General features: G+C 40.1%; 1 protein-coding gene across 2 annotated transcripts in view; it reads right to left on the bottom strand.

Moving 5' to 3' along the window:
• Positions 1-16,025, bottom strand: part of LOC126236923 (zinc finger protein 37-like) — a 68,451-nt gene extending 52,426 nt beyond the window's left edge. Inside the window, exons 1-4 of one of the 2 annotated variants that reach the window (XM_049946588.1) lie at positions 16,005-16,025; positions 15,798-15,911; positions 14,272-14,354; positions 4,707-5,232 (exon numbers count right to left, since the gene is read on the bottom strand). In XM_049946588.1, the coding sequence (XP_049802545.1) occupies positions 4,707-5,232; positions 14,272-14,336 (591 nt within the window). In that variant the 5' untranslated portion in view covers positions 14,337-14,354; positions 15,798-15,911; positions 16,005-16,025. Of the gene's footprint in view, positions 1-4,706; positions 5,233-14,271; positions 14,355-14,437; positions 14,666-15,797; positions 15,912-16,004 lie in introns of those variants that run through there. The other variant, XM_049946587.1, reaches the window with a different exon arrangement.
• Between the last annotated feature and the right edge of the window lie 9,836 nt (positions 16,026-25,861).

The raw sequence follows: 25,861 nt of genomic DNA, 5'->3' as shown, positions 1-25,861 counted from the left end.
TATTTCATTGATGGTCATTACCCTCCAGAAAATACAATTTATCACACAGGGTCCGACCTAAGCTGCCATACTACTGCGATCACTATTTTGGGTCATTAAAGCATTTAATGTCACAGTGATTGGCCTTCAACAATCACAACAGGCATACCAAATTTAACAAAACATCTACATAAAAAATACCTCTCTCTCTGTGTGTGTGTGTGTGTGTGTGTGTGTGTGTGTGTGTGTGTGTGTGTGTGGCGGGGGGAGAGGGGGGGGGGGGGGGGGGCTGCAGTGACAACACAAATATCACAGCATTTTAAAAAAAGGGAAGAAGAGTGCAAGATATCTTAGGTTCAGATTAGCTTTTCATGCCAGTTTTATGTTTTCAAAACGATACGAAGCTATGTCCTTATAACAGACATTCAAATTCAAAACTAAAGCAATTAATTTGAAAATAACTAACTAGACTACTGATTACAAGGGCACCTGTTATTGGGTGCAACAGGGTTTGCCTCCCCCCCCCCCCCTTTCTTACGGACAGGAAAAAATTAGTGCAGTCAGGTGATATTCTTTCAAGAAAATGACTGCAAAGTTGGTATTACGCAGGTATTTAACAGAGTCAGAACTGGGTGTTTTTAATGGCCAGTTGCTAGTCACCATTTGTCTTCCAAAATAATAATACTCACGACCCCCCCCCCTTCCCCCCCCCCCCCCACACACACACACAAACAAACAAACAATCATATGGGTGTTCTTGACTGTGTAATAATGTTTTAGACATCTTCAAACATTAATATAACTGTAAAAATTCGATGTATGCTTTAAGGAAGCACAATAAACGGAACATTTTAAGCAGCAGTTCAAAGCAAATTTGAAACACAGATCAGTCTAATTATGAAACAGATGTATTTGTAAAGCACAAGCCAACAAAAATTGTTATGATATGTTTTATATTTACTACTGTTCTGATTCTGTAGATGGAGGAGTAATAAAATCAAATATCACATAAGCAAATACTAAGAGATAGAGGGGCTGGCCAGTACTTACCTCAGCTCAGTACAGCTGATAGATACACAAAAAACAGAACCGAAAATTTACGTTCCTAGCTTTCGGAACAAATGTTCCTTCATCAGGGAGGAGGGAGGGGAAAGAAAGGGAAGAAGGGAAAGTGGATTCAGTTACTAACAACCCAGGTTATGAAGCAACAGGGAGAGGAAAACAGGGAGGGTATCAAGGATACAGGCATGGTTGTCAGAGGGAAGCCAAAGATATTCTACTGTAAGCACTGTGCCAGCTTCAAACCAAAGAGTATGCATACAGAAGTAAAGAGGTATATAGTATAAAGATAAACACAACTATGTAGGATGAAAAGATGCATGAATGGCTAAAGAGGAAAGGGAAAGAGGAGAAGACTGAAAAGTAAATGGGATTGAGGTGGTTTAACGTAGGTTCAGTCCAGGGGGATGGCGGGATGAAAGGATGTGTTGGAGTGCAAGTTCCCATCTCCACAGTTCAGAGGGACTGGTGTTGGGTGGGCAGGTTCCTAGGTCCCTAGAATTATGTTGGAGGGCATGCTCCGCTACTGGGTATTGGATATCTCCTAGGCAGACAGTTCGTCTGTGTCCGTTCATGCGCTCAGCCAGTTCAGTTGTTGTCATACCGATGTAAAAGGCTGTGCAGTGCAGGCATGTCAGCTGGTAAATGACATGGCCCTGCCTTGAATTGTGTATGTTTTACCAGTAGCGGGGCTGGAGTAGGTGGTTGTGGGGGGATGCATGGGGCAGGTTTTGCAGTGGGGTCGGTTACAGGGGTAGGAACCGCTGGGTAGAGAAGGTAGTCTGGGAATATTGTAGGGTTTAACAAGGATGTTACGGAGGTTAGGGGGGTGACGAAAGGAAACTCTGGGTGGAGTGGGGAGAATTTTGTCAAGGGATGATCTCATTTCAGGGGTTGACTTGAGAAAGTCATATCCCTGGCGGAGTAATTTGTTGATGTATTCGAGGCCAGGATAATATTGGGTGACAAGGGGGATGCTTCTGTGTGGTCTGGGGGTAGGAACATTGTTGTTGGACGGGGAGGAATGTATTGCTCGGGAGATCTGTTTGTGGACAAGGTCTGCAGGATAGTTGCGGGAGAGGAAAGCACTGGTCAGTCCGTGTTTCCAATAAGCAGTTTTATTTACGCTAAGAAGTCGTCAAACAAATGATTTGTAACCTAAGTTTTGACCCACCTGAAAATACTTTCATCATCTGAACTTATTTAATCTTATAACATACTTCTCTTGTTCCACTTTTTCTAATTTAGCTAGTACATCTGATTATCCAAGTAAGGTACTAATTAAGAATTAGGAAAATTGGAGATCTGAGAAAATTACTTGGAACTCTGTAAACCCACTGTGGAGGTATGCATTGAATCAATCATAGTACATCAAACATCATTACTTTTCAGTTATCTAACATATAAATAAACAAAATTATTGCTTGGTCCAATACGAGTTTGGACTTCATTATGGAAGCATGTTATGAAGAAACTGTCACTGTCTAGAATCCATTGTGTGTGGCTACTAACTTGATTTACTGCTATTATTATACTGAAGGAAGAGGCCTGATAAGACTGAGATGGTCCATTGAATTTGACTGTTATCATCACTGTAAAGTGAAATGTAACTACCAATTTCACTAATAATTCTCACACTTGTCTACATATACCGCCATTAGACAATATGTCACCAGTCCTCGCTAAGTTATTATCAAGTTAACATCTCGGTGTGAATTTGGACCTAATAATCACTAAACCAACGTCCCTATATCAATGTTCGCAGTTAAATCTCATCACGTCAACTTCTTAATGAAAAAATTCATGGCTGATGTTCACCATCACATGAAGTTCTGAGTGTGAAATTTCACCTTAATTATTCATGTGATAACCATTAGCCAATGTGAATAATTTACAGACTTACTTTGAACAGTCTAACTGCAGAAGTCAACATAACTTTTCTGTGGTAGTAGACTAGTAAAACTCCAGTGACCATCTCAGGGAGTTGTTTGTAATTGTCCATCTTCCCTCATATAATGTTTGGGTGAAGGTGTGTCATTTGTAGATAGGACTCCATTATGGAAGTGTGTTATGAACAAACTGTCACTCTAGAATCCACTGTACGAAGTTAATAACTTGATTTACTGGCATTATTACCTCTAAGGAAAGAGGACTGATAAGACTAAGATGGTATTCTTGTTGACATACAGATAGAAATATGAGAAAGACAGTGTGAGCTGATCACTAAAGAGTGTTTTAATCTGCAGAAAGGTGAAAGAATTTCAAGCTTAACTCAATGATGTTGTAGCTCTTATTGAACTATGATACTACCAACTCAAGCAATTTCAGAGGATGAGACATCACAACATCAAGTTCCACTGAGGTATTTTAGCAACACAGGCAGGTTAGAAATGTTACAATATATTCTGAAGTACAGTGATGGTTATTCATCTGGGATACAAAAAAAAGATTCCTCTCATTGATTACCATGTAAGGGTGACATACTGATTGGGAAATATATGCAAATCTTTTTGACCCCCTGTATAAAAGGTGGAGAAGTTAAAAGAAGAGGAAATAATCACACGTCATCAGATCATAGCACCTGAGCACGAATGTAATTCAGCAATGAGAAATCTTATTTGATTATGAATTGTTCAAACATGCGCCCTAACCTAAGATGTTAAATCTTCCGATTTTCATTTATTTCCACATGTAAAAAATCCTGTGGCTGGAAAATGTTCATAGACAAGGTCATGCAAGGTGTAGTTTGGTTTTGGTTTTGCTTTGCTTTAGGGCGAAAACAACTGGGTTCATATGCGCCCAAGTCAAAACTATATAAAATGAAGACAGAGAGGAGTTAAAAAACTACTATACATCAATCCCAATTGACATAACAAGAGACAGCTAAAAACAGGCACACGGGGAAAGGGCTAAAAAGACTCAATACAGAAACAGAGGTCCAAAACTAAAAATTAAATGGCCTTTGCCATATTGCTTCGGAGGATAAAAAGTAAATGTGGTCACCAGCCTGCACATCATTTGCTAAAGTGGCCAATAACTCAGATGGCAAACCCAAGCGGGAACGTAAACAGTTAAAAAATGGGCAGTCCATTAGGAAGTGGCGGACAGTTAAAACGTGGCCACAATGTGTACAAAGTGGTGGGGTAGCCACTTATCAAATGACAATGGCTAAAAAGGCAGTGCCCAATATGCAGCCTAGTTAAAATGCCTCCCTCCAGTGTGAGGGCCATACAAAGTGTAGATGAATATTTCAGAAAACTTTCACCACTAAACTTTCAAGGAGGGAATATGCACAAGAACAGTTACAGACAAGGAGTGTGTCAGGAAAAAATAAGTGCATTTCTTCACTGGCGCAATGGGAACTTCTCAACTTTACCTTGTATCTGTTTTTGGACAATTATTCATCAGTAACAGAAAAAAGCTTTAACATAACAAACAACAATAGCTTAAGCTACAGGATAGTAGGGAGAGACTGATGAGCTTAACTGTTAGTAGTAAAGTGCGCAATGTAGTCTACATGAAAGTTTATGGTGAATAATAAAATTTCATCAAGATTTAAGGGTTTCTAAAAATGAAGTTTTTCCTTAATTAACAGTAATCCTTGGCATATCTTAAGATTATAATGCTTTCACTGAGCAATTACTTCTATATCACCATCTATAACATACCTTTTGCTGTTCATATTCTTCTTCACTGTTTATTAAGTGACTTGATTTCATTTTCTTAAGTGGTCCCTTTTTACGAGCTCGTGGCAAAACTTTTGCTTTCACAACATTTCCATCTTCTGATCCCAGGGGCAACTTATGGTTCTCCTCATCTTCCTCAACTATATGAACAATTTCCTTTTCTGCTTCACTCTGAATTTTCAAAGTCTTGTTATAATTTGTTGTTATTTCAAGTTTCACTTCCTCCAATCTTGCTTCTATTTCATCTATTTCATTAAAAAGTTTGAAACACTTTTTACAAATGACGTGACTGTGCACTGTGTCCTCACTCATCTCCACCCCTAAAACAGTTCCAATAGTATACGATATTGGTTTCTCTGTGGAAGTAACTGTGTACTTGTGAAAAATATTGCAGCTGTTCCTGGAGGAGACTGCCACACGACTATTGCAAATCAAACAATGGGTTGTCTTTGAACTATTGTTTTGCTCTTTTTCTGTATCTGGTGTCATGATATCTCCTTGAATTAACCTGAAATACAGGAGTGGAGTGAATTGAACGTTTACCATACAAGCATCTGCACAAAATGAATGTGAAGTAATGACAATTTGCAAGTATTGGTACAATAATGTGCACTGCAGTAGTTTAATTTGGAAACAAATGTTCAAATAACAAGACATCACAATTTCAACATGTTACTTTTGTCAAGCAGTGAATGTTCCTTTCCTATCAACTCTTAGCAGTATATTTTCATTTACTATGAGATGCTAACATATACTGTAAGTTCTAGGCTGTTTACTAAGGAATTTGTCTCATATCATATGGCCCAGTAACAAATAAGCAATGTTATGTACTTCCTTTCCTGCAGAGGGCACGTGGTAGAGCAATAATTACCAGACACAGCACAGTTACACAGCATCTAATGATGCCAAGATTTCTGACAATAGTCATCTAAATTGTACACACTATGCAATTATCTAGCAATGTAGAACTGAATGTGACGTAAACATTTAAGCTTCCTAAGGGTCGACAGAAGCATCCGATCCCACGCGTTGGCTTTGACCCGTGACGTAAGGGTGTTGTCGTGTGTGACGTCATGACAGCGCGGAGTTTGGTTTGAGTGTGGCTGTCTCCAGTTCTGTTTTAACTTATTTTATTTACTTTTCCGAACTGTTCGTTCTATCTCGTGAGATTTTTTTTTTAATTTAAAAACACTTATTACTTATTTTAATTATCTGTTTCCTCCAATTTCTGTTTTAGTTTATTATATTTATCTTTCTGATCTGTTCGTTCTATCCCGTGAGATTTTTTTTTTTTTTAATACAAAAAACACTAATCAGCTACTGAAGCATCTTTATCTTCTATGGGTTGCAGGGGTTACGACCCCTGGGGAGGTGGGTGGGTATTCATGCATGGCTGTCTTCACTTACACGTTGTAGCTACGCAAGGCGTCTACATTTGTTTATATTTAGTTTGCCCCCCACCCAAAACACCCCATTTCCTGTGCTTGTCCCGTTAGTGTCATTAGGCTTCTTGTGGAAAGTGTGTGTGTTTGTTTTTGTTTCCGCCATATTTGTGACGTCATGGGTCAAAGCAGACGGGTGGGATCGGACGCTTCCGTATTTCCGCTTCCTAAATATTCTAGTTCATCCACATTACAGATTTACTTTTGTTTCACAACCACTGACAAAATTGTTACCCATTAAGACAGTATACTCTATTGTAAATGTAAACTGTTGCACTTAGCGCCATCAGTTGGTATGTAAAACACTACAGTTGCAACCAATTGTGATGGTTATAATAGGCCCCGAAGTGTTAGTGTTGTAAGCTATTGGTAATGTTATCAAGTCTGGCAGAGTATACGATGAGTGTGCAATGCGTCAGATGGTTAGCAAGAATTTTGGAGGATTATGGAGAACACCACACACTTGTTAAGATAAAGAAACCAGCATTTAATAGAGTTTCGAATGGGGGCATCATTTTAAGCCTGCTTGTGACCAGCTGGGCAAATTCTGCAATATGCAAACAGCAGACATTTTGAATGTGACAGAAGCATCATGTCTGACTGAAGGGGGATGGAAGGGGAAACCACATAAGGCATCCAGGTACTTGTCAACCAAATCTGCCCACATGAAGGGAGAAATGCCCCAGTGCGCACCCACCACATTGCAACCCCTTCATATCTGCACTTGCCATCCAAGCATAAGCAATGGCTTACAGCAACACCCCATATCATCCTGTCCCATTGACGGAAGACCAGCAAGCCTACTGAAGCAACATCCCACAAGTAGGCTGCCATTAACACCACTGTAGTACCATGACTAGGAAGCATGGCCTGCTGCCGAGTGGTACTGTACCATTTTCCACGATGAATCTTGTTTCTGCACTACCTCAGATCACAGTCTGTGAGTACAGCAGCACCATGGAAGATGATACATTTAGGCAAAGTTTGTAGGGACACATTAGTGTTATCCCCTAACATCTAACATCCTCAAGTGTTAACCTTTTTCAACATATGGCTTATGTGCCTGTGAACAACCAGCATAATGTTGAGATACTCCCTTGGTCAGCAAGATATCCCTATCTGTCCCCAAACAATGTATGCAGGACAAGTCGTCACCGACTTCATCCCAATAAAAGAGTATCAAGAACCATCTGCAACATTTGTGAGACAACTATCCCTGGAGAGTGTGCAATAGCTGTATATACCTACCTCAGTTGAATCAGTGCATATATCCAGGTAGATAGAAGATGCACCATTTTACTGACAAGGGACCAGCAATGTGCTTGTATTTAAGTTTGTCTTGTCTTCATTATGAAATAAAACTGGACAACTTTCAAAAATGTTAATCTCCCTTTCACTCTCCTGTCCCTCTGGGTGTTTATCCTTTTTGGTCAGAGAAATTGTTTTATTGGCATTTGGTGCACATACCACATAGGGCAGTATCATATGACATTACCACATTTTAGACAGGAATCATAGGAAGTAAACAAAGTGCCTAAGTTTGTCAAAGAATGTTTCTTTGCTTGGAACTAAAAGTTTTAGAGTAATTGCAAATAGCTTAGTAATTTAACAAAAACTGTGCAATAAACTTTCACAAATACAATGTGATTCAAGAAAACTGCATAACCTGGATTTAAAACACAATTTACACAGTAATTACATAGCACCTTAGTTTTCACATTCACAGACAAATGTCTAGAAACAGAGCAGATGAGATGGTAAATGATACGTTGGCAGTAAGATCACCTTGTATCTGTATTGGTCAGAACCTGTATTTGGACCACTGCAGTCTATCCAAAATTACTGCAGGACTGCTAGCAGGGACATAAGTGGTAGGGGGGGTGGGGGTGGGGGGTGGGGGGGGGGCACGCGGCAGGCCCGGACCACTTTCCACCAACACCATACTACCAGTAGCTGCGGCAAATTCCCAAAGTTGCCAAACCATTGCTCCACGCAACACTTTCTCCCTGCAGTGGACAGTTGCTGCCAGGTAGCTCTCCTGAGTGATTGTTGTGTCCTATGGCTTTCTGTGTGTGAGTTTTTACTGTTGTAAGAGTTATTCTTTTATTTGTTGCTTCTGTTATTCCTCATATGGTACTGAACAAAGTCAACAGGAAGTTCATCGAACATTATAAGTGGAAAAGTTAGACAACATTTTCTTGGCCATGGGATTGCCATACGAGGGCAGTCAAGAGAAATGGTTTGCGCGTTATGTGCCTACTTTGAGAATAAAAAACTTAATGTTAGCCTGCTGCTCTCCAATACAAAAGTGAACGATAGAACTGCTGCAGCCTTGAATACAAGCAAAAACATTTATGTGAATATTGGGAAGGAAATTTTTGACAAAGAAAAGGAAGTTGAAGAACCATAGAAACCTAACATACCTGGGGAAAATGTCATATTGGAAGCAGATTACCAATATTTATTCATCTGCCGAGGACGAGATTCATCATTACATTTATAATAATTATTGTGGGAAGGAACATCTGACGCTCAGGAAGTTACTATTCACACTTAAAGACTAGGACTTTTTCAAGGGAATCACACATACTTGTCCACTGTTTTACACAATCTTAGCTTTCACTACGGAAACTTCTGTGGCCATAAGCTGTTGATGGAAAGGGAGGATATAGCTGAATGGTGGCACCGATTTTTAAGGGACATCTGTAGCATAAATATCGAAGTGGTGTGGCTTGATGAAACTTGGGTCAGTTCTGATCAGGCTGTCCAGCAGAGGTGGACAGATGCCTTCTGGCAAGGGGGGAGTGGACTTTTTCTTCTCCATGTAGGTACCTTGCAAGGTTTTCTCCCAAATAGTCTCCTGCTTTTTAAATCAAAGAAAACAGGAGATTACCTTGAAGAAATGAACCACACTACATTTACAAAGTGGTTCAAGGATACCAAATCTTGGAAAACAGCCAACAATTTTTCAAAGTAATGCTGCTTACCATTCAGTTGTTATTGACAAGCCACCTGCCACGGCAAACGGAAAGGAGGAAATGATTGACTGCCTTCAGAGCCCTAATGTCGATGTAGGTGATGACCTTAAAAAGGTCGAGCTTATGGAAAAATCTCTCTCTATAGGTCACAGATCCATCTCCACGAAATCAACGAATTGGCAAAAATACATGGGTATACAGTCATTAGACTCTCACCTTACCACTGCCATTTCAACCCAACAGACTTGATATGGGCCCAAATCAAAGGTTGCATTGCCAGGAATAATAACAAATTTACCCTCTCTGCAGTCTAAGCACTTACAACAGAAGCCATCCAGAACACCACACTGAAGATAGGAAGAAACCCATCAAACATATACAAAGCATCATGGACAGAGCTTGGCAAAATGACACTCATTTTGGAAATTTCAGTGAAGGAGATGATGTTTCATTAAATGGCACCAGTGAAAGCTACACTTCAAGAATCCGTCATAGTGACGGGAATGATATCAGTGGAGTTATAAAATGAATACTTTCGCTGTGTGGGTTAGTTGAACGAAATTTAAGATTACATGTGTGTTCTGTGCAGGATGTGGCAACACTGTTCCATGCCTTCACATGCTCCTGGTGAAGTTTCAGTCCTAAACTAATTTTGGACGGACTATAAAGTATTTTTTTAAATGATATATGCAGTAATAAAACACAAAAGTATTATATCAGTGGTAGATGTTGCACTAAGAACTAAGTGAGAAAAAGACTAATGGAATGGGCCAGTCCTACAGCCAACTTGTGAATTACAGAAGGCAACATCTGACAAATTTGAGTGCGGCGAGTAACATTTTACTTTAAAACCAAAACATAACAATTTGCAATCATCACCTGGAAATAGAGATTTGTTTAATGTGCCAACATTTAAGTAATCACTCTTACACATAGTGCAAATGAAAATAGTCCCAGCCCATCCTCCTAAAAAACTTACATTCACTAAAATAATTATATATATCTAAAAACAAAGATGATGTGACTTACCAAATGAAAGTGCTGGCAGGTCGACAGACACACAAACATACACACAAAATTCAAGCTTTCGCAACAAACTGTTGCCTCATCAGGAAAGAGGGAAGGAGAGGGAAAGACGAAAGGATGTGGGTTTTAAGGGAGAGGGTAAGGAGTCATTCCAATCCCGGGAGCGGAAAGACTTACCTTACGGGGAAAAAAGGACGGGTATACACTCGCACACACACACATATACAGACACAAGCAGACATATTTAAAGACAAAGAGTTTGGGCAGAGATGTCAGTCGAGGCAGAAGTGCAGAGGCAAAGATGTTGTTGAATGACAGGTGAGGTATGAGTGGCGGCAACTTGAAATTAGCGGAGATTGAGGCCTGGTGGATAACGGGAAGAGAGGATATATTGAAGAGCAAGTTCCCATCTCCGGAGTTCGGATAGGTTGGTGTTAGTGGGAAGTATCCAGATAACCCGGACGGTGTAACACTGTGCCAAGATGTGCTGGCTGTGCACCAAGGCATGTTTAGCCACAGGGTGATCCTCATTACCAACAAACACTGTCTGCCTGTGTCCATTCATGCGAATTGACAGTTTGTTGCTGGTCATTCCCACATAGAATGCATCACAGTGTAGGCAGGTCAGTTGGTAGATCACGTGGGTGCTTTCACACGTGGCTCCGCCTTTGATCGTGTACACCTTCCGGGTTACAGGACTGGAGTAGGTGGTGGTGGGAGGGTGCATGGGACAGGTTTTACACCGGGGGCGGTTACAAGGGTAGGAGCCAGAGGGTAGGGAAGGTGGTTTGGGGATTTCATAGGGATGAACTAAGAGGTTACGAAGGTTAGGTGGACGGCGGAAAGACACTCTTGGTGGAGTGGGGAGGATTTCATGAAGGATGGATCTCATTTCAGGGCAGGATTTGAGGAAGTCGTATCCCTGCTGGAGAGCCACATTCAGAATCTGATCCAGTCCCGGAAAGTATCCTGTCACAAGTGGGGCACTTTTGTGGTTCTTCTGTGGGAGGTTCTGGGTTTGAGAGGATGAGGAAGTGGCTCTGGTTATTTGCTTCTGTACCAGGTCGGGAGGGTAGTTGCGGGATGCGAAAGCTGTTGTCAGGTTGTTGGTGTAATGCTTCAGGGATTCCGGACTGGAGCAGATTCGTTTGCCACGAAGACCTAGGCTGTAGGGAAGGGACCGTTTGATGTGGAATGAGTGGCAGCTGTCGTAATGGAGGTACTGTTGCTTGTTGGTGGGTTTGATGTGGACGGACGTGTGAAGCTGGCCATTGGACAGGTGGAGGTCAACATCAAGGAAAGTGGCATGGGATTTGGAGTAGGACCAGGTGAATCTGATGGAACCAAAGGAGTTGAGATTGGAGAGGAAATTCTGGAGTTCTTCTTCACTGTGAAATCCCATGCCACTTTCCTTGATGTTGACCTCCACCTGTCCAATGGCCAGCTTCACACGTCCGTCCTCAGCAAACCCACCAACAAGCAACAGTACCTCCATTACGACAGCTGCCACTCACTCCACATCAAACGGTCCCTTCCCTACAGCCTAGGTCTTCGTGGCAAACGAATCTGCTCCAGTCCGGAATCCCTGAAGCATTACACCAACAACCTGACAACAGCTTTCGCATCCCGCAACTACCCTCCCGACCTGGTACAGAAGCAAATAACCAGAGCCACTTCCTCATCCTCTCAAACCCAGAACCTCCCACAGAAGAACCACAAAAGTGCCCCACTTGTGACAGGATACTTTCCGGGACTGGATCAGATTCTGAATGTGGCTCTCCAGCAGGGATACGACTTCCTCAAATCCTGCCCTTAAATGAGATCCATCCTTCATGAAATCCTCCCCACTCCACCAAGAGTGTCTTTCCGCCGTCCACCTAACCTTCGTAACCTCTTAGTTCATCCCTATGAAATCCCCAAACCACCTTCCCTACCCTCTGGCTCCTACCCTTGTAACCGCCCCCGGTGTAAAACCTGTCCCATGCACCCTCCCACCACCACCTACTCCAGTCCTGTAACCCGGAAGGTGTAGACGGTCAAAGGCAGAGCCACGTGTGAAAGCACCCACGCGATCTACCAACTGACCTGCCTACACTGTGATGCATTCTATGTGGGAATGACCAGCAACAAACTGTCCATTCGCATGAATGGACACAGGCAGACAGTGTTTGTTGGTAATGAGGATCACCCTGTGGCTAAACATGCCTTGGTGCACAGCCAGCACATCTTGGCACAGTGTTACACCGTCCGGGTTATCTGGATACTTCCCACTAACACCAACCTATCCGAACTCCAGAGATGGGAACTTGCTCTTCAATATATCCTCTCTTCCCGTTATCCACCAGGCCTCAATCTCCGCTAATTTCAAGTTGCCGCCACTCATACCTCACCTGTCATTCAACAACATCTTTGCCTCTGCACTTCTGCCTCGACTGACATCTCTGCCCAAACTCTTTGTCTTTAAATATGTCTGCTTGTGTCTGTATATGTGTGTGTGTGCGCGCGCGAGTGTATACCCGTCCTTTTTCCCCCTAAGGTAAGTCTTTCCGCTCCCGGGATTGGAATGACTCCTTACCCTCTCCCTTAAAACCCACATCCTTTCGTCTTTTCCTCTCCTTCCCTCTTTCCTGATGAGGCAACAGTTTGTTGCGAAAGCTTGAATTTTGTGTGTATGTTTGTGTGTCTGTCGACCTGCCAGCACTTTCATTTGGTAAGTCACATCATCTTTGTTTTTAGATATATTTTTCCTATGTGGAATGTTTCCCTCTATTATAACCATAAAAATAATTATATAATTATTTACATGTGCCTGGTGCAAGATATTTATTTATATGCGCTACGTTAAAGATGATTTGTGCCTAATGTTCTTTGGCAGACACCTTTAAACATCTATGTTTTGTATGGGTGCAGGACCGTAAATCACTCAGTGCAAATGGTAACACCAAACCATTGTCCACATGTTCCATTAAACAGGGAGGTTTGGCTCTTCTGAAGTATCATAAAGTTAGCAGCTCCACACTAGAGAGTTGGCAACATTATTTCTTTTAATAATTTCTACACGAAAAGTAAAGATGGGTGAACGTTACATTGTAGTAATGGTAATATCACTATTTTAAACCCTATGTAATATTCCTATTAATATTTATGCAAATTTACCAAATTGGTACCACCAAAAACTTTACCAGAAATTTATAATATTTCACTTACCTACATATTTGATGCAATATTTTTCCCTCCTTTTTTTTTTTTTAATCCAAAATCACACTAACTGTGAAAGGGACAAATGAAGGCTGTGTGAATCTAAAATCTTCTCTTCAAGGTCTTAAGAAACTGAAAATTAGCTTTCAGAGAGAGTAAATGGAGAAAGGAAGGCACTGACTCTATTTCAGGAATGATCTTGGCATTTCTGTATGTGAAGCACAAAAAAAATCTAAATTTGGAGGATCAGAAGAGGATTCAACCTCCCCTTCTCATGCACAGGAAGTGTCTTTCCCTGCATCATCTCACTAGGCAACCTGAATTCTGAGGCCAAATAATGTTGATGTAGTCACAACAATGAAAATGTAATCTGTTGTGATTTACCTCTAACAATTCAAGGTCACCATCTTCCAAAGCCTTCTAAATGTCATCTTACCTAGTCCATCTGCTTATTGGTGTAACATTGGAAGTTCGACTAATCACCATAACAGATCCACAAAATATAACAGCTTAAGAAAACCAAACACATTAATTTCATTTTACAAACAATAGAATTGAAAGAAACATGCTTATGATATAATTCAATACTCTAACCATCACACTCTTTACAACCAATCAGTAACCATTACATTTAATGCCACCCCTCCATTAATTTCAAAAAATGCACCATCTCACACAACCTGAAGAACAAACATTAAATTGGTTAGAATAAGTATTACAGGTGTTGATGTGCAACACTGAGAACCATTCATCATTAAAGGAATAACTAAACATGAAGTTCCCATGGTACATTCCTGTAATGCATCCAGATATACTTCCCAACAAACTTTCTCAAAAAACAAAGACTAAATCTATTCTGAAAGAGCATTTGTTATGCTTCTAAATTAATGAAGCACTATATACCTGTATGAAATTGAGAACCCAGGATGTTCCTGATCTTCGTGCTGTGTTTCCACTGGAGATGCCATTGAGGACTTCTGCAGGCCCTATGGAATGAAGTGATTGAAAATACACTAATTCATCCAGGAGAATCATAATTTAAAGATGAGATACGGTTTCTTTAAAATACCTGACTGAATGTGAAATTTCGAGAAGACAAGCGTACATTTTTCTCAACTGTGATTTGCGACAATGAATAACTAATAACGAAGTGTACATTACGCCTATTACGGTTTGTCACTAATCAGTTGACTAAACTGTCACAATACTGTTTTAATGATACTCGATGTTTTAATTGCAAAAACTGAAAAAAATACTGAATGATAGGATTTAATGTCATGGAGCATAATGGAAATGAAAGTTAATATTATTGAAGGAGACTACTGACGAAATTTTAATCAGTCTTAATTTCGAATTATGTAGCGAAATGCCAGAACCATGCACTGTAGAATTATATAACTGTTCACAAAGGTAAGACAACATTGTATTTTAAAATGTTACAGCTCAGTATGTATAAATGACTTAAAAAACGAAAGCTATGGCTTGTTCGCGTAACATTAACACAACAGGATTTTGAACGACGAAGTATTTGCTTAACAGGATACTACTGTGTGGGATTGGATAACGCCTAAAGACTGTTGAGTTGTTCTGCACGCTATGACCGTTATTATATGCAATAAAACATTTGTTTACAAGCTGTGTGATGATTTCGGCACAAGCAACTGTCATTATACAATTGATACAGGCTGCCAACAACTTGCAACACGCTTTCGTTACCAACACATCTACAACAGGTTCGTGTTTTCAGTTGTCGATGTTTCTGAACCATGTAATTCTGGGTATTACCCTATATATCTAACATAAAACTCGATTATGCTATATATTCTCTATAACATAAATCATATTCCGCGAACTTAATGTCTACTGGCCGAAAAATACACCAGAACCAGCTCGTTAAACGCAGAAACCAACTTAGGTTATGCGACGAACTTAAATGTCAACAGTTGGCGCAACATACGTAAATCGTTTGAAGTGTTTCGCGCAATGGTACATCAAAGTATGTAGTGTCTTCCCACATCTAAATAGTTGTCTGTCAAACTGGTATTTCAACTTTTTCAGTAAATTACGAAATTTATATTGTTTCTATCGCCTAAACATTCAGTACTAAAGGAAGAATTCACTGAAGAATGTGTATCCATTTTAATGATCCAATATTGGCATATTTTTAAATTCACTACTGTTAATACTAACCGAGGGGCATTTGAGTTTCAACAAAGATTACATACTATAAGAGTATGAACAAAATAAATTTAGTAATTTATGAATTACTTTATAAAATTTATAAGGAGCACTACAGGACGCCCGTGTGCCTTATTTTCGTACAGATACGACAAAATGTTGGCATCACACTATTTGTTCAGGAAAACATATACGCTCATGCAGTAATCTAACTATTGTAACACAAAACAATCTATTCGTTACTCACATACCTTATTTTAACAAGTAAAAACAGGCAGTCAGAAGTTGCCAGCACTGGACAAACAATATGGCGCTCAGAAGGTCACTATCTAGAGCTGCGTTGCTTCGGAGCTCAGTGTATTAGGCTGAACGAAGAATGCATGTTCATTAATTCATTGGAATACCGTTATAACGTGAGCATAAAAGTGTAAAAGCTATATCTAACAATCAATAATCACAGTTAATTCGAAAGTGTTTCTTTATTCGTAGATTTTCTAAGTTGTTCATACGCAAAGATTACATGGCAAGTTGTACAAAGCAAAGACATTACTCCCGTAGTCAATCATAGCAAACGTCACGTTATCAGTTGATAACTTTGCTAATGAACGTTGATCAGAAAAGCGATGTAGTAAAAGAGTAATTTTCAGAGTGTTTATGTCATACAAGCTGAAAATATTGCATTGTCAGAAAAGTGGACTTATATTTCGTGCTAGCTAAAATTTTCCGACAATTCTAGTGCCTTTCACATATCTACAAGAGCCTTTTCTTTTTGTAAAGCCGAATCAAACTGGACTTCAGGGGAACGGTGGGAGGCGTAACATCAGATCATGATTTGGAACTACATTAAACATCAAAACAATCTCACTTTGATTAGCACAACATCAAATATTGATAATAAGGTTATGAGATAGCATCCCTGACTAAAAGCAAGAGCCTTTTCAGATGTGGGTTGTATTTATATTTCTTTCTAAGTAACTACTAACTTCAAAACCAAATTTATTTTTCTTTTCGGGTAGCACTGACTCTCTCAGTATTAAGAAAGGTCATTTAATGGCAACCGTGTCGTCAGTTTTATGTTCTCATTTATGAGCAGTGTAGGCATTTACCTTTCCATAAGTGAACACAACTTCCTATGTTAGCACACGACGCCATGATCCCCGCAAAAACGCCAATGTCTAATATTTTGTCCGCAAAAATTTACATTAATGTGCTGAGCAGTTCCGTTGACAAGCTGTGAATGAAGCCTTTTGAAATACATTGTGCAATGTTTTGAAGTTCCGCACCGTCAACTAAGAATTGACCTGTAGAGTAGCTATAACACAAAAAAAGGTCAATTCACACTAGACATCAATGAAGCGGCAGGCTACGTCACCGCCAAACTATGGTGTGTACATCAGACAGAACGTCAACACAAAGTCACTTCCCTTAGTTCAATTCTAAACAGTAGAGTGAGGTTTTGAGATATCATCCTCGATACATAATGTCGGAATATAGTATCAGAATTCAGAACCTAGGAATGAAATGATAAAGTTTATTAATAGCCAAAGTGAACTTCATAACAGATGTTCTTTGCAAAATTGGTATGTTAAATCGTTAAGAATAAAATAGAAAGCGTCAGGCAAACAATTGAAAACATCAGTATATCTGTATTAGCGAAAAAAACACCAACAATATGTAGAGTGCAACACATAGAACCTTTCTACCACACCCACTTTAACATTTTCTTTTTAAGTACCAGATAACAACTACTTTCTTTCCCTTAAATAGAGCTGACTTTTTCATAGTCAAAAGTTGTTTAATGGAAATTGTCTCTTCAATTTATGTTCTTATTATGAACAGTGTAATTTTTTCTCTGTCCAGTTATTGTAAAACCAAAATCATTTTTCACTTTAGGATATCAGGTCTCTCTAGTGAAAAAACACTCCTGGAAAAAATCTGTCATCATGGAACATTTACAATGTGTCATGGAGGCGAAGCCCCTCCACAACAGTCTGTACATGCATTAAATCGCGACACATGTGATGTCTTCACACGAAACAAGTTCCAAGTAACTGCTCACCCACAATCAGTCGGTCTAGAAAAGAAATTTCAGTGGCTAGTTTGTGTTCGAAATATGTTTTGCTGAAAAAAAAGCAACAAAGAGAAATGCTGAGTGAAATTATATGGGCAGTGGCAGCTTAAGTGAAGACAGTTTCCTCACATAAATTTACTTAGTGATTTGCAGAGTGAACCCGATGACTAGCGTTAACTATTTGTGGACATATTTGGAAAACATAATTATCTTCTGACACTCATAATGCCTCATATAACACGAAAAATACTTGTATAAGGAGAGCAATCGAATGGGAATATTGAAAGCCCACATGCCCATCTTTTTTTTTATTTTTGTTCTGGCATTTTTTGTATTGTTATTCAGGCATTGTAACCTTAATTGAAAATTTGAAGTTGTCAGCTCTGTTGTCAACAAATAGAATATTACAATATCATATTTCCTTGCCAAGGTTGATATGTCAAAGAAATTTGATAGTGTAATAGGGATCTTTGACAAATCTTGTCTTTCGCCAAAGAACTATGATGAAATGTAGGACCTTACCGTAGATTTGATAGAAAAGTCGTTCTTCATCTCTTCACTACAGTGTGAAATGTAACTACTTGCAATGACCTCTACAGCTATTGACGTATGTAATGGGTTTCTAAATGTGGCTGCAAAGTTTAGTTCGTGTGTTCCTTCAGCTGTTAATAATAACCTTGCTTCGACGAAGTTGGGGGAGTGATTCAAGGGGCACAGTGCATGCAATTAATCATGTGCTGGAAACATATGATGCAGGTGACTTCAAATCCACAATCACAGCTACAGCCATACACCTCTACATCGGGAAACACCAAGGCAGCTTTTCATCAAACTGGAATAGAGGATGACACGTCTTAAAAAAATTCTTAGTTTCCATTCTTGTTTGTCTATTTTTGAACTCTGGATCACACAAGTTAAAAAGCTCTTCATCTGTTTCGTACTTTTCATTAATTTTGTTGTGGTTGGAACACTAATACTATTAATTAAATTATTCAAAGGTAAAAATAGTTCTAGATGCCCATGTAGCGCATTTAACATTTATTGATGTTCAGATATGCCTCCTTCAGTGTTTTACAAATCATTTCACACATTTCTGGATTATTTTGGTTAATATGCACGGTGGTATTCGAGTGCCGTAAACTACATTAGAGTAGCTTTCTTCTGTAGCAAGCAATCGCGATGTTATGGTGAACCTGTCTTCTACACATATAACATTACTCAAGTGAGTATTCTGCTTTGTAACATTAGGAGCCACTTTACTGAGCAAATACTAAAATGCACTCTCTTCCATTCGTGAGTAATTTAAATAAGACTTGATGTCTTCCTCCTGCAGCTCTCGTAACAAATTTTGATGAATGCTTTTACTATCTCAACACAAGACCCATAGTTGCGCCCACTTATGTTCACTGTTTTCTGCTGCTTCTTTTCCAAAAGCATAAACAATGCAACTGAGCTGTCCACCATCTTGAACTGTGACGAAAAATATGATGACAGTGTAATACCCCTTTCTAGCGCCACATCAAAGATCTTTTTCAAAGAAATTTGACGAATATTTGATCATTTTTCTTTGTCAAAGGAATATGATAATGCAATACCGACCTTACTCTTAGGTTAAATCGATTTAAATTGTCATTAGTGGTAAAATATCAGACAGTGGTGACGCTAGCAGCAAATGTCAGGAAGTAATGAAAAAGAAAGAATTAAGTGGCTTTTCCGTAACATATACCCATAAAACGAGCAGGAGTAAAAAAATGAACGATATACAATTTGGAGACGGAATAGAGTTTTACCAAAACATCATGGTTATGACTGCAGGTGAGTTCTAATTTGAAACCTAGTATTGCTTAAAACGTAAGGTTTAACTATCACAGTGAACGTAATAATAATATAGAACATTAAATTAAATTTATAATGCCTCTTTCGATATTACTCCAGGCCCACTACAATAGGTCACAGTCTCTGCTTACTTTCCCAACAAACTTTCAGTACAGCTGATCTCATTAAATAATTCATACAGCGATACTATGATGACTGTTTCAAGTAAGAACACCGATTATTAAGGGGTCAGGAATTATAATTTATTCAAACACTCAGTAAACATTAACACTTATGATAACATTCCGCATTTCAAGCTACATGCGACAGCTTGCTACTGATTGCTTCCACACTGAAGCCTAAGCAATGACCAATAGTGGCACAGACATGCTATTAAAGTACTGAGATGGTTACAAGCAGTGCCGACGAATGCAGTAACCAAGCTCAACTTATTCTGTCCTAGCTGAGAGTCCAACTGCCACAAACTCACATAACAACAATAACAGGTCTCCAGCATACTGTCAACGAGCAAAGATTAACTTATACTGGTAGCCACAGCTACAACATGCTCAATGGAAAACTTCATAATATACAGGAAATACATAGCCGTTTGAGGATAGTGTACCCTCACAAATTGAATACATAATTATATTTCCAGTTGATGGATGAAATTCATAACAACTAAGTGAACAGAGAGCACCAAGTTGGAAAATTTTATGCTAAGTTTTTCATATAAATTTTAATTCAAAATCTGGGCAACCACAAGTGGATACATGTTGCACATTTGAAGTGCTCGGTGTAAAAATCAGAAGTCCATCTCTGAATGATGCTGCTAAAAAGGACAGCAATAGCTGAATTAATAGTGCACAAGAAGTGTGCTGATGAACTCTTCATGAAGTTAGATGCAGTTAAAATGAAAACAAACTGAGTCTACCACTGCAGGCCCCTTGTTTGATTTTATGCAGAATCTGCAGTTTCCTCACTGACCGATACAACATGCATTTTAATTGCAACAGCTTTCAGTGAATGTCTTTAATGTGCAAAGCCTATGGAATGGAAGACCTAGGTGCTATCTCTATCATGAAGGAGTTGCACAAAAATCCCCAGTTACTTCTTTTTGATTATGTGGATGAAAATGTTGGACAACACGTTAAATACCTTCACTTGTTCTCTGGCTCTTGTGGAGGCCAAAATAATAAAAACATACAATGATGAGATTTTCTTTAAATACTTGTGGCACAGGGAAGATTTCAGTTCATTACTCATCACTTTCCAATAATAGGCCAATTTAACATTCCTTGCACTAGAGACTTCAGTATGGTGAAAAGGAAAATCAGAAAGGCAGATAGGATATATTTTCTGAAAGAATATGCAGCTTTAATAATTGAATCCAGCACTAAGACGAATTTCGAAGTGAAACAGAAGAGGTGCTAAATTTTAAGGAATGGTGATGGTAGTCATGCCAAAAGAATACGATTTCTATTGAAATTCAAGGAAGGGCTACACATAGAAATAACAAACACGACTTTCCTGTAACACAATTATGAAGTTCTGCTATTCACATGAACCTCTTGGTGGTGTTAAACTTAAACACTTCATTGATGGGGCAGAAGAGCACACGTTCCAACTGGCTGATCAAACTGTAATTCCACTAAGCCCTGTAAGTCAGGTTTATTGTGGGCATGTGCCCATAAATGAGAAGAAAATGCGCGACCAAAGGCGATTTCTACCATTCCCACCAAAAGAAGAAACCATCAATAACTTCTATTTTGACACATACAATTGGCCAACACATGTCAAAGAATGTACCATATGTGGAGTATGCCAAAGAGAATCGAAAATAGCCGTAATTTGTTTGTTTCTTGTCCATATTAGCACTAAAGTATGAGTTAAGTATTGATTTATGTTTATTTATTACAAAATATTGAGAAAACCCCTATGTTCACTCAATAAATTTTAACACAACGTCAGGAAAACATATTAGGATTGCCTGCATAGCATTGGCATTCATCCTTCTGCATTCACTTTCACGAAAAATTAAAAGAAATAATTTTAAGACCTTACTCTCCAGTTTTAAGACCTGGAATGGTTTTTTTGTATTGTCTGAAAAGTTTAGTTTCTTGGACATGTAGAGTTTCTCAATATGCACGTCTAATTACTCCACATGAGCGGATTACACTGAAGTTAAGATGCCTAGCACCAGGAAGACCCTACAAGGAACTAGATTCTGTACTGCACTTTCAAAACAAGCATTGCATGAAATCACACCCAACACATGCAGAGCTATATATACTGCACTGAAGGAAGATTTCAGAAAGGCAGATAAAGTATTGGTATCTCAGTTCTGTAATATATCAATCCTGACAGGTTACAGGCAATAGTTTTACAGCTTTAGGCGTGTTTGAAACTTAGTATGCTCTTAGAAATTATGGGTGTGGCCAGTGATTTGTAGTTTAGTTTGTTTCTGAGTCGGATTTTCAGCTCGCTGCTTGAAGCCTACAAGAATCTGTTCCAGACTTTTGCACTAGAATATAAAACCCCATTCAGAACTCTAGACAGAGATTAATCGTCTATCTCGTAAGTTTAACACATGTTATTGTGGATGTTAATTCTACAGTTCATCTCTAATTAACACTTGTTATGAACCATACGTTATTTTAGGAACTAAAACAAGTGTAAGAACGCCTATGATCCTGAAGGTATTGCTGCAATAACTTTCATTATCAGCCTATCACAATATTTCGACTGCAATTATCTTTAGAATAAATTGGGTCTACTTCTTTTTTACTACAGGGTCAACTAAGAGCATGGCATTGGACAGTTCTGAGTGAAAATATTATAGAAACCTGGTCCCAGACCCCTACAGTCATCAGGAGAGAGCTGCCCTCAGCGGCCCAACGTTCATTTCCTGGGTATGGGTTTGGTAACCCTGGGGTTCCTGAACTGGGGAGTAATAAGCGCAGCCAGTCCTTTGTCGCTGTATGCTCTGGGCATGCTTCAGCGACAACCATGAGGTGTGGCAGTGGAACGTTGCATGTTATAGGGAATGGCGATCTTGGTTTGACCACCTAGATTGCGAGGCTGGTGAAAACCTCTATAAAAACCCTTCAGTCTTAAGGTGTGCTGCACACCAATGAGATGCATGGCAGTTGAGATGGAACAGTCATTAACAGGCAGCCTCTGTGGAACCTGCCGCAGCTCAGTTCTATAAGGCTTACCTAGGCACGTGGGGCTGCTTATGCGACCAAGATGGAATCATCGAAATTCTCTCCTCCTCCCAACGGAAAGGGTTGGCCACTCGTAGTTACCCAGTCAAACGAGAGGGCTCGTGTAGGCAGTCCTCCTGATTCAGGAGTCCCTTTCAAAAGTTTTGTCTGCAGTAACAGAATGCATACTGGTAATCAGATAGCTTTGAGGAAGTTTCGCTGTTTTATATTCAGAGAGCTTATAGGGCATTGCTGGAACTTTAAAATCAGTCAAGTGATTGCGTAATGGCCAATGGGACACGGTTAGTAGAAACTTTTAGTTCCCAACAAGTTAAGAACTTCCAAAAAGCCTCAGTGCCTTGGTGAATATGCTATCGAAACTGAGCTACACATCATCTTAAATTACAGCAAAGGTGTTGTGACATGCAGGGATCTGCTGGACATTCCCAAGGAGAAAATGAGTAATGAGTAGGCCCGAAAAGGTATAGTCTACATGCAAAACATCATGAAGAGGGTGAATGGCGATGTCGTAAAATCCACCTCCTTTATCCTGACATTCAGCAGCACGAAACTTCCTGAGCATGTTAAGGAAGGTTTCCTTTGCCTAAATGTGAGGTGTTACCTCCCAAACCCAATGTGCTGTTTATAATTCCAGTACTCTGCTCATCCTATTCTTGTGTGTCATGGATAAGCCACATGTGGCAAATGCAGTAAGGCCACCCATAAAGGAGTTGCTTGTTCATCTCCTTTGAAGTGTGTGAATCGTTCTGTGGCTCACCCTGTTGGGAGTTGGGACTGCTGCGTATACCATGAAGAATAGTAGATACAAGAGCTTAAGGTAATGAAGTGCGTCTCATATGGTGAAGACAAAAAGATATATAATGCCATGCTGCCCCCATCACTCGCGACTTTCTGTGCTTCAGTTCTTAAACATCCAGTATAGAAAGCCAATGCTGCTTCACAAACGGAAGTACCTAGTGACAGTACTAGTATCTGCATTTGTCAATGCGCTTGTGCTGCTGCAGTTATTTTGAAGCCTGTCCCTTCCTTGACTGTCAGGAAAGACTGTGATTGCTGATACTGTGGGACTCCCTGCCTCTCCAAAGATTCAGTCTAGTCCACCGTCCAGTGCCACAGTTGTGGCTCAATAGCTTCTCAGATAAAAAATCAAAGTCGAAGGCAAAGAATGCCCACTGATGGAGACAGGAGGTACAGTCAGACACTGTCGACTTTATCCCCTCTGATGTCTCTCTCGACTCTTCTTCAGAGGCAATGGGCCTTGATGTCAGACTGGGAAATCATCTTGCCCCAAGACTGAGCCTCCACTCATCTCAAACGCTCCTCCCTCGCAGAAAGTCGGGATGAAAGTGGAACCCATGTTACAGGTGGCTCCCATTCTACAGTGGAACATTAATGGGTTCAGGAGACATAAGGAGAACTGAAACTCCTTGCACAGGAACACTCCCTGTTCTTGTGTTTGCAGGAAACGTATTTTAAAACGTCTTATGTTCCTCTATTTTGGGGCTATATGCTCTATCACAAGGATGCCCTTACAGGGGAAAGGGCCAAGGGGGGGATCACTATGTTTGTAAATAACACACACCACTCCTTTGCTCTCCCCTTGGCTACTGACCTGCACAAAGTTACAATTGAATTTCATGTGTGTCCAAGGCTCACTGTCTGTTCACTGTATTTACCTCTGCAAGATGCAATAGACTCTGTGGGTCTCAAAGATCTTATGGAACAACTCCCCTGACCATTTTTTCTACTGGGAAAACTTTAGTGCCTATCATGCCTTGTGGAGCTCGACCTCTACTTGCTCCTGGGATCGGCTTTTGGAAAGGCTCATGGTGTCTCCCAAGCTGTGCATCCTCAACAAAGGTACTCCCTCCCATTTCTGCACTGCTGCTGAGTAGCTCTCCACCCTGTTTCTGCTTTCCAGCCCTAGCGGACTGTGCTCTGTGGGAAGTCATTGTCGACCCTCATTCCAGTGATCACTTCCTACTCCGACTTCATCACTTGAGGGAGCATTACCTGAACAGAATCCACGAAAATGGGTAGTCAGCAGGACTAACTGGACGCTATTCAGTCACGTGGTGCACGCCACAACAGCGTCCAGGTATAGGTGGACCACATTGCCACAACTTATTCATCTCAATATCGTCACGTCACCTTAGGAGGCAACCTGTACCTTGGTGGACCAGTGAGTGCCGCTCAACAATCCAGTATAGGTGTGTGGCTCTTTGACAGCAATAGCAGACAACTTCACAAGACTTCAGGTCAAGAGGGCCAAGGCTTGATGCATAATTAAGGAGTGGAAGAAAAGGTTATGTCAAGCATTCCTGGACTCCATCAACCATTCCTCTTGTTCTACAGAAGTATGGGAAGCCATCAGGAGGATTTCTGGTAAACACAGTCGTTTACCAATAACAACAATGCTGAAACAGGGGTGTCTCTACACTACATCCAATACATCACCCAGGTGATGCAAAGCATTTTGCACAGACTACCATCAATGCCAGTGAGGATCTGTCATTTTGCTGCTACTGTGTGACTGTAGAGAATGATAAGCTGGACTTCAGATCCAACAGTTCTGAGTCTTACAACTACCCTTTCTCCATGTGGGAGCTGGAATCGGCACTTTCTGAGACTTGTGATATTGCACACTGTCACGACCAAATATGGTATTGCATGCTTCGACATTTGCCTACAGCATCAAAGGAAATCCTCCTTGGATGTTTTAATTTGATAGAGTTGACAGGTCACTTTCCCAACTTTTCTAGAGAGACAATTTTGATCCTTCTCCTTAAACCATGAAAGGACCTCCCATGTCTCAGTAGTTACCAGAGCATCACCTTAATTAGTTTTGTTGGAAAGACGATGGACGGAATGATTAACTGTCGTGTGACATGGTTGTTAGATACCAGTAAATTCCTTAGCTGTTCAAAATTTGGATTCCGGAGATTTTGGTCCACTATCGACAACCTGACCCTTCTAGAGGTGGCCATTCAGCAGGCTTTCCTATGTGAACATCACTGTCTTCGTATTTTCTTTCATGTCAGTAAGGCATATAGCACTATTTGGACACAATATTCTAGAGCAACTTTATGAGGGGGTTTCATGGTCATCTCCATCTTCATCTTCATATGCTATTTCCTATCTAAGTGGTTTTTTAGGTCCCACATTGGTGACACTCTATCAGATCATTTTGATCAGGAGAACA

This window comes from Schistocerca nitens, chromosome 2 (assembly GCF_023898315.1).
Source record: "Schistocerca nitens isolate TAMUIC-IGC-003100 chromosome 2, iqSchNite1.1, whole genome shotgun sequence".
In the NCBI taxonomy this organism is placed as follows: Eukaryota; Metazoa; Arthropoda; class Insecta; order Orthoptera; family Acrididae; genus Schistocerca; species Schistocerca nitens.
The sequence above is the reverse complement of the archived record's forward strand: the minus strand, read 5'-3'. Positions and strand labels throughout refer to the sequence as shown.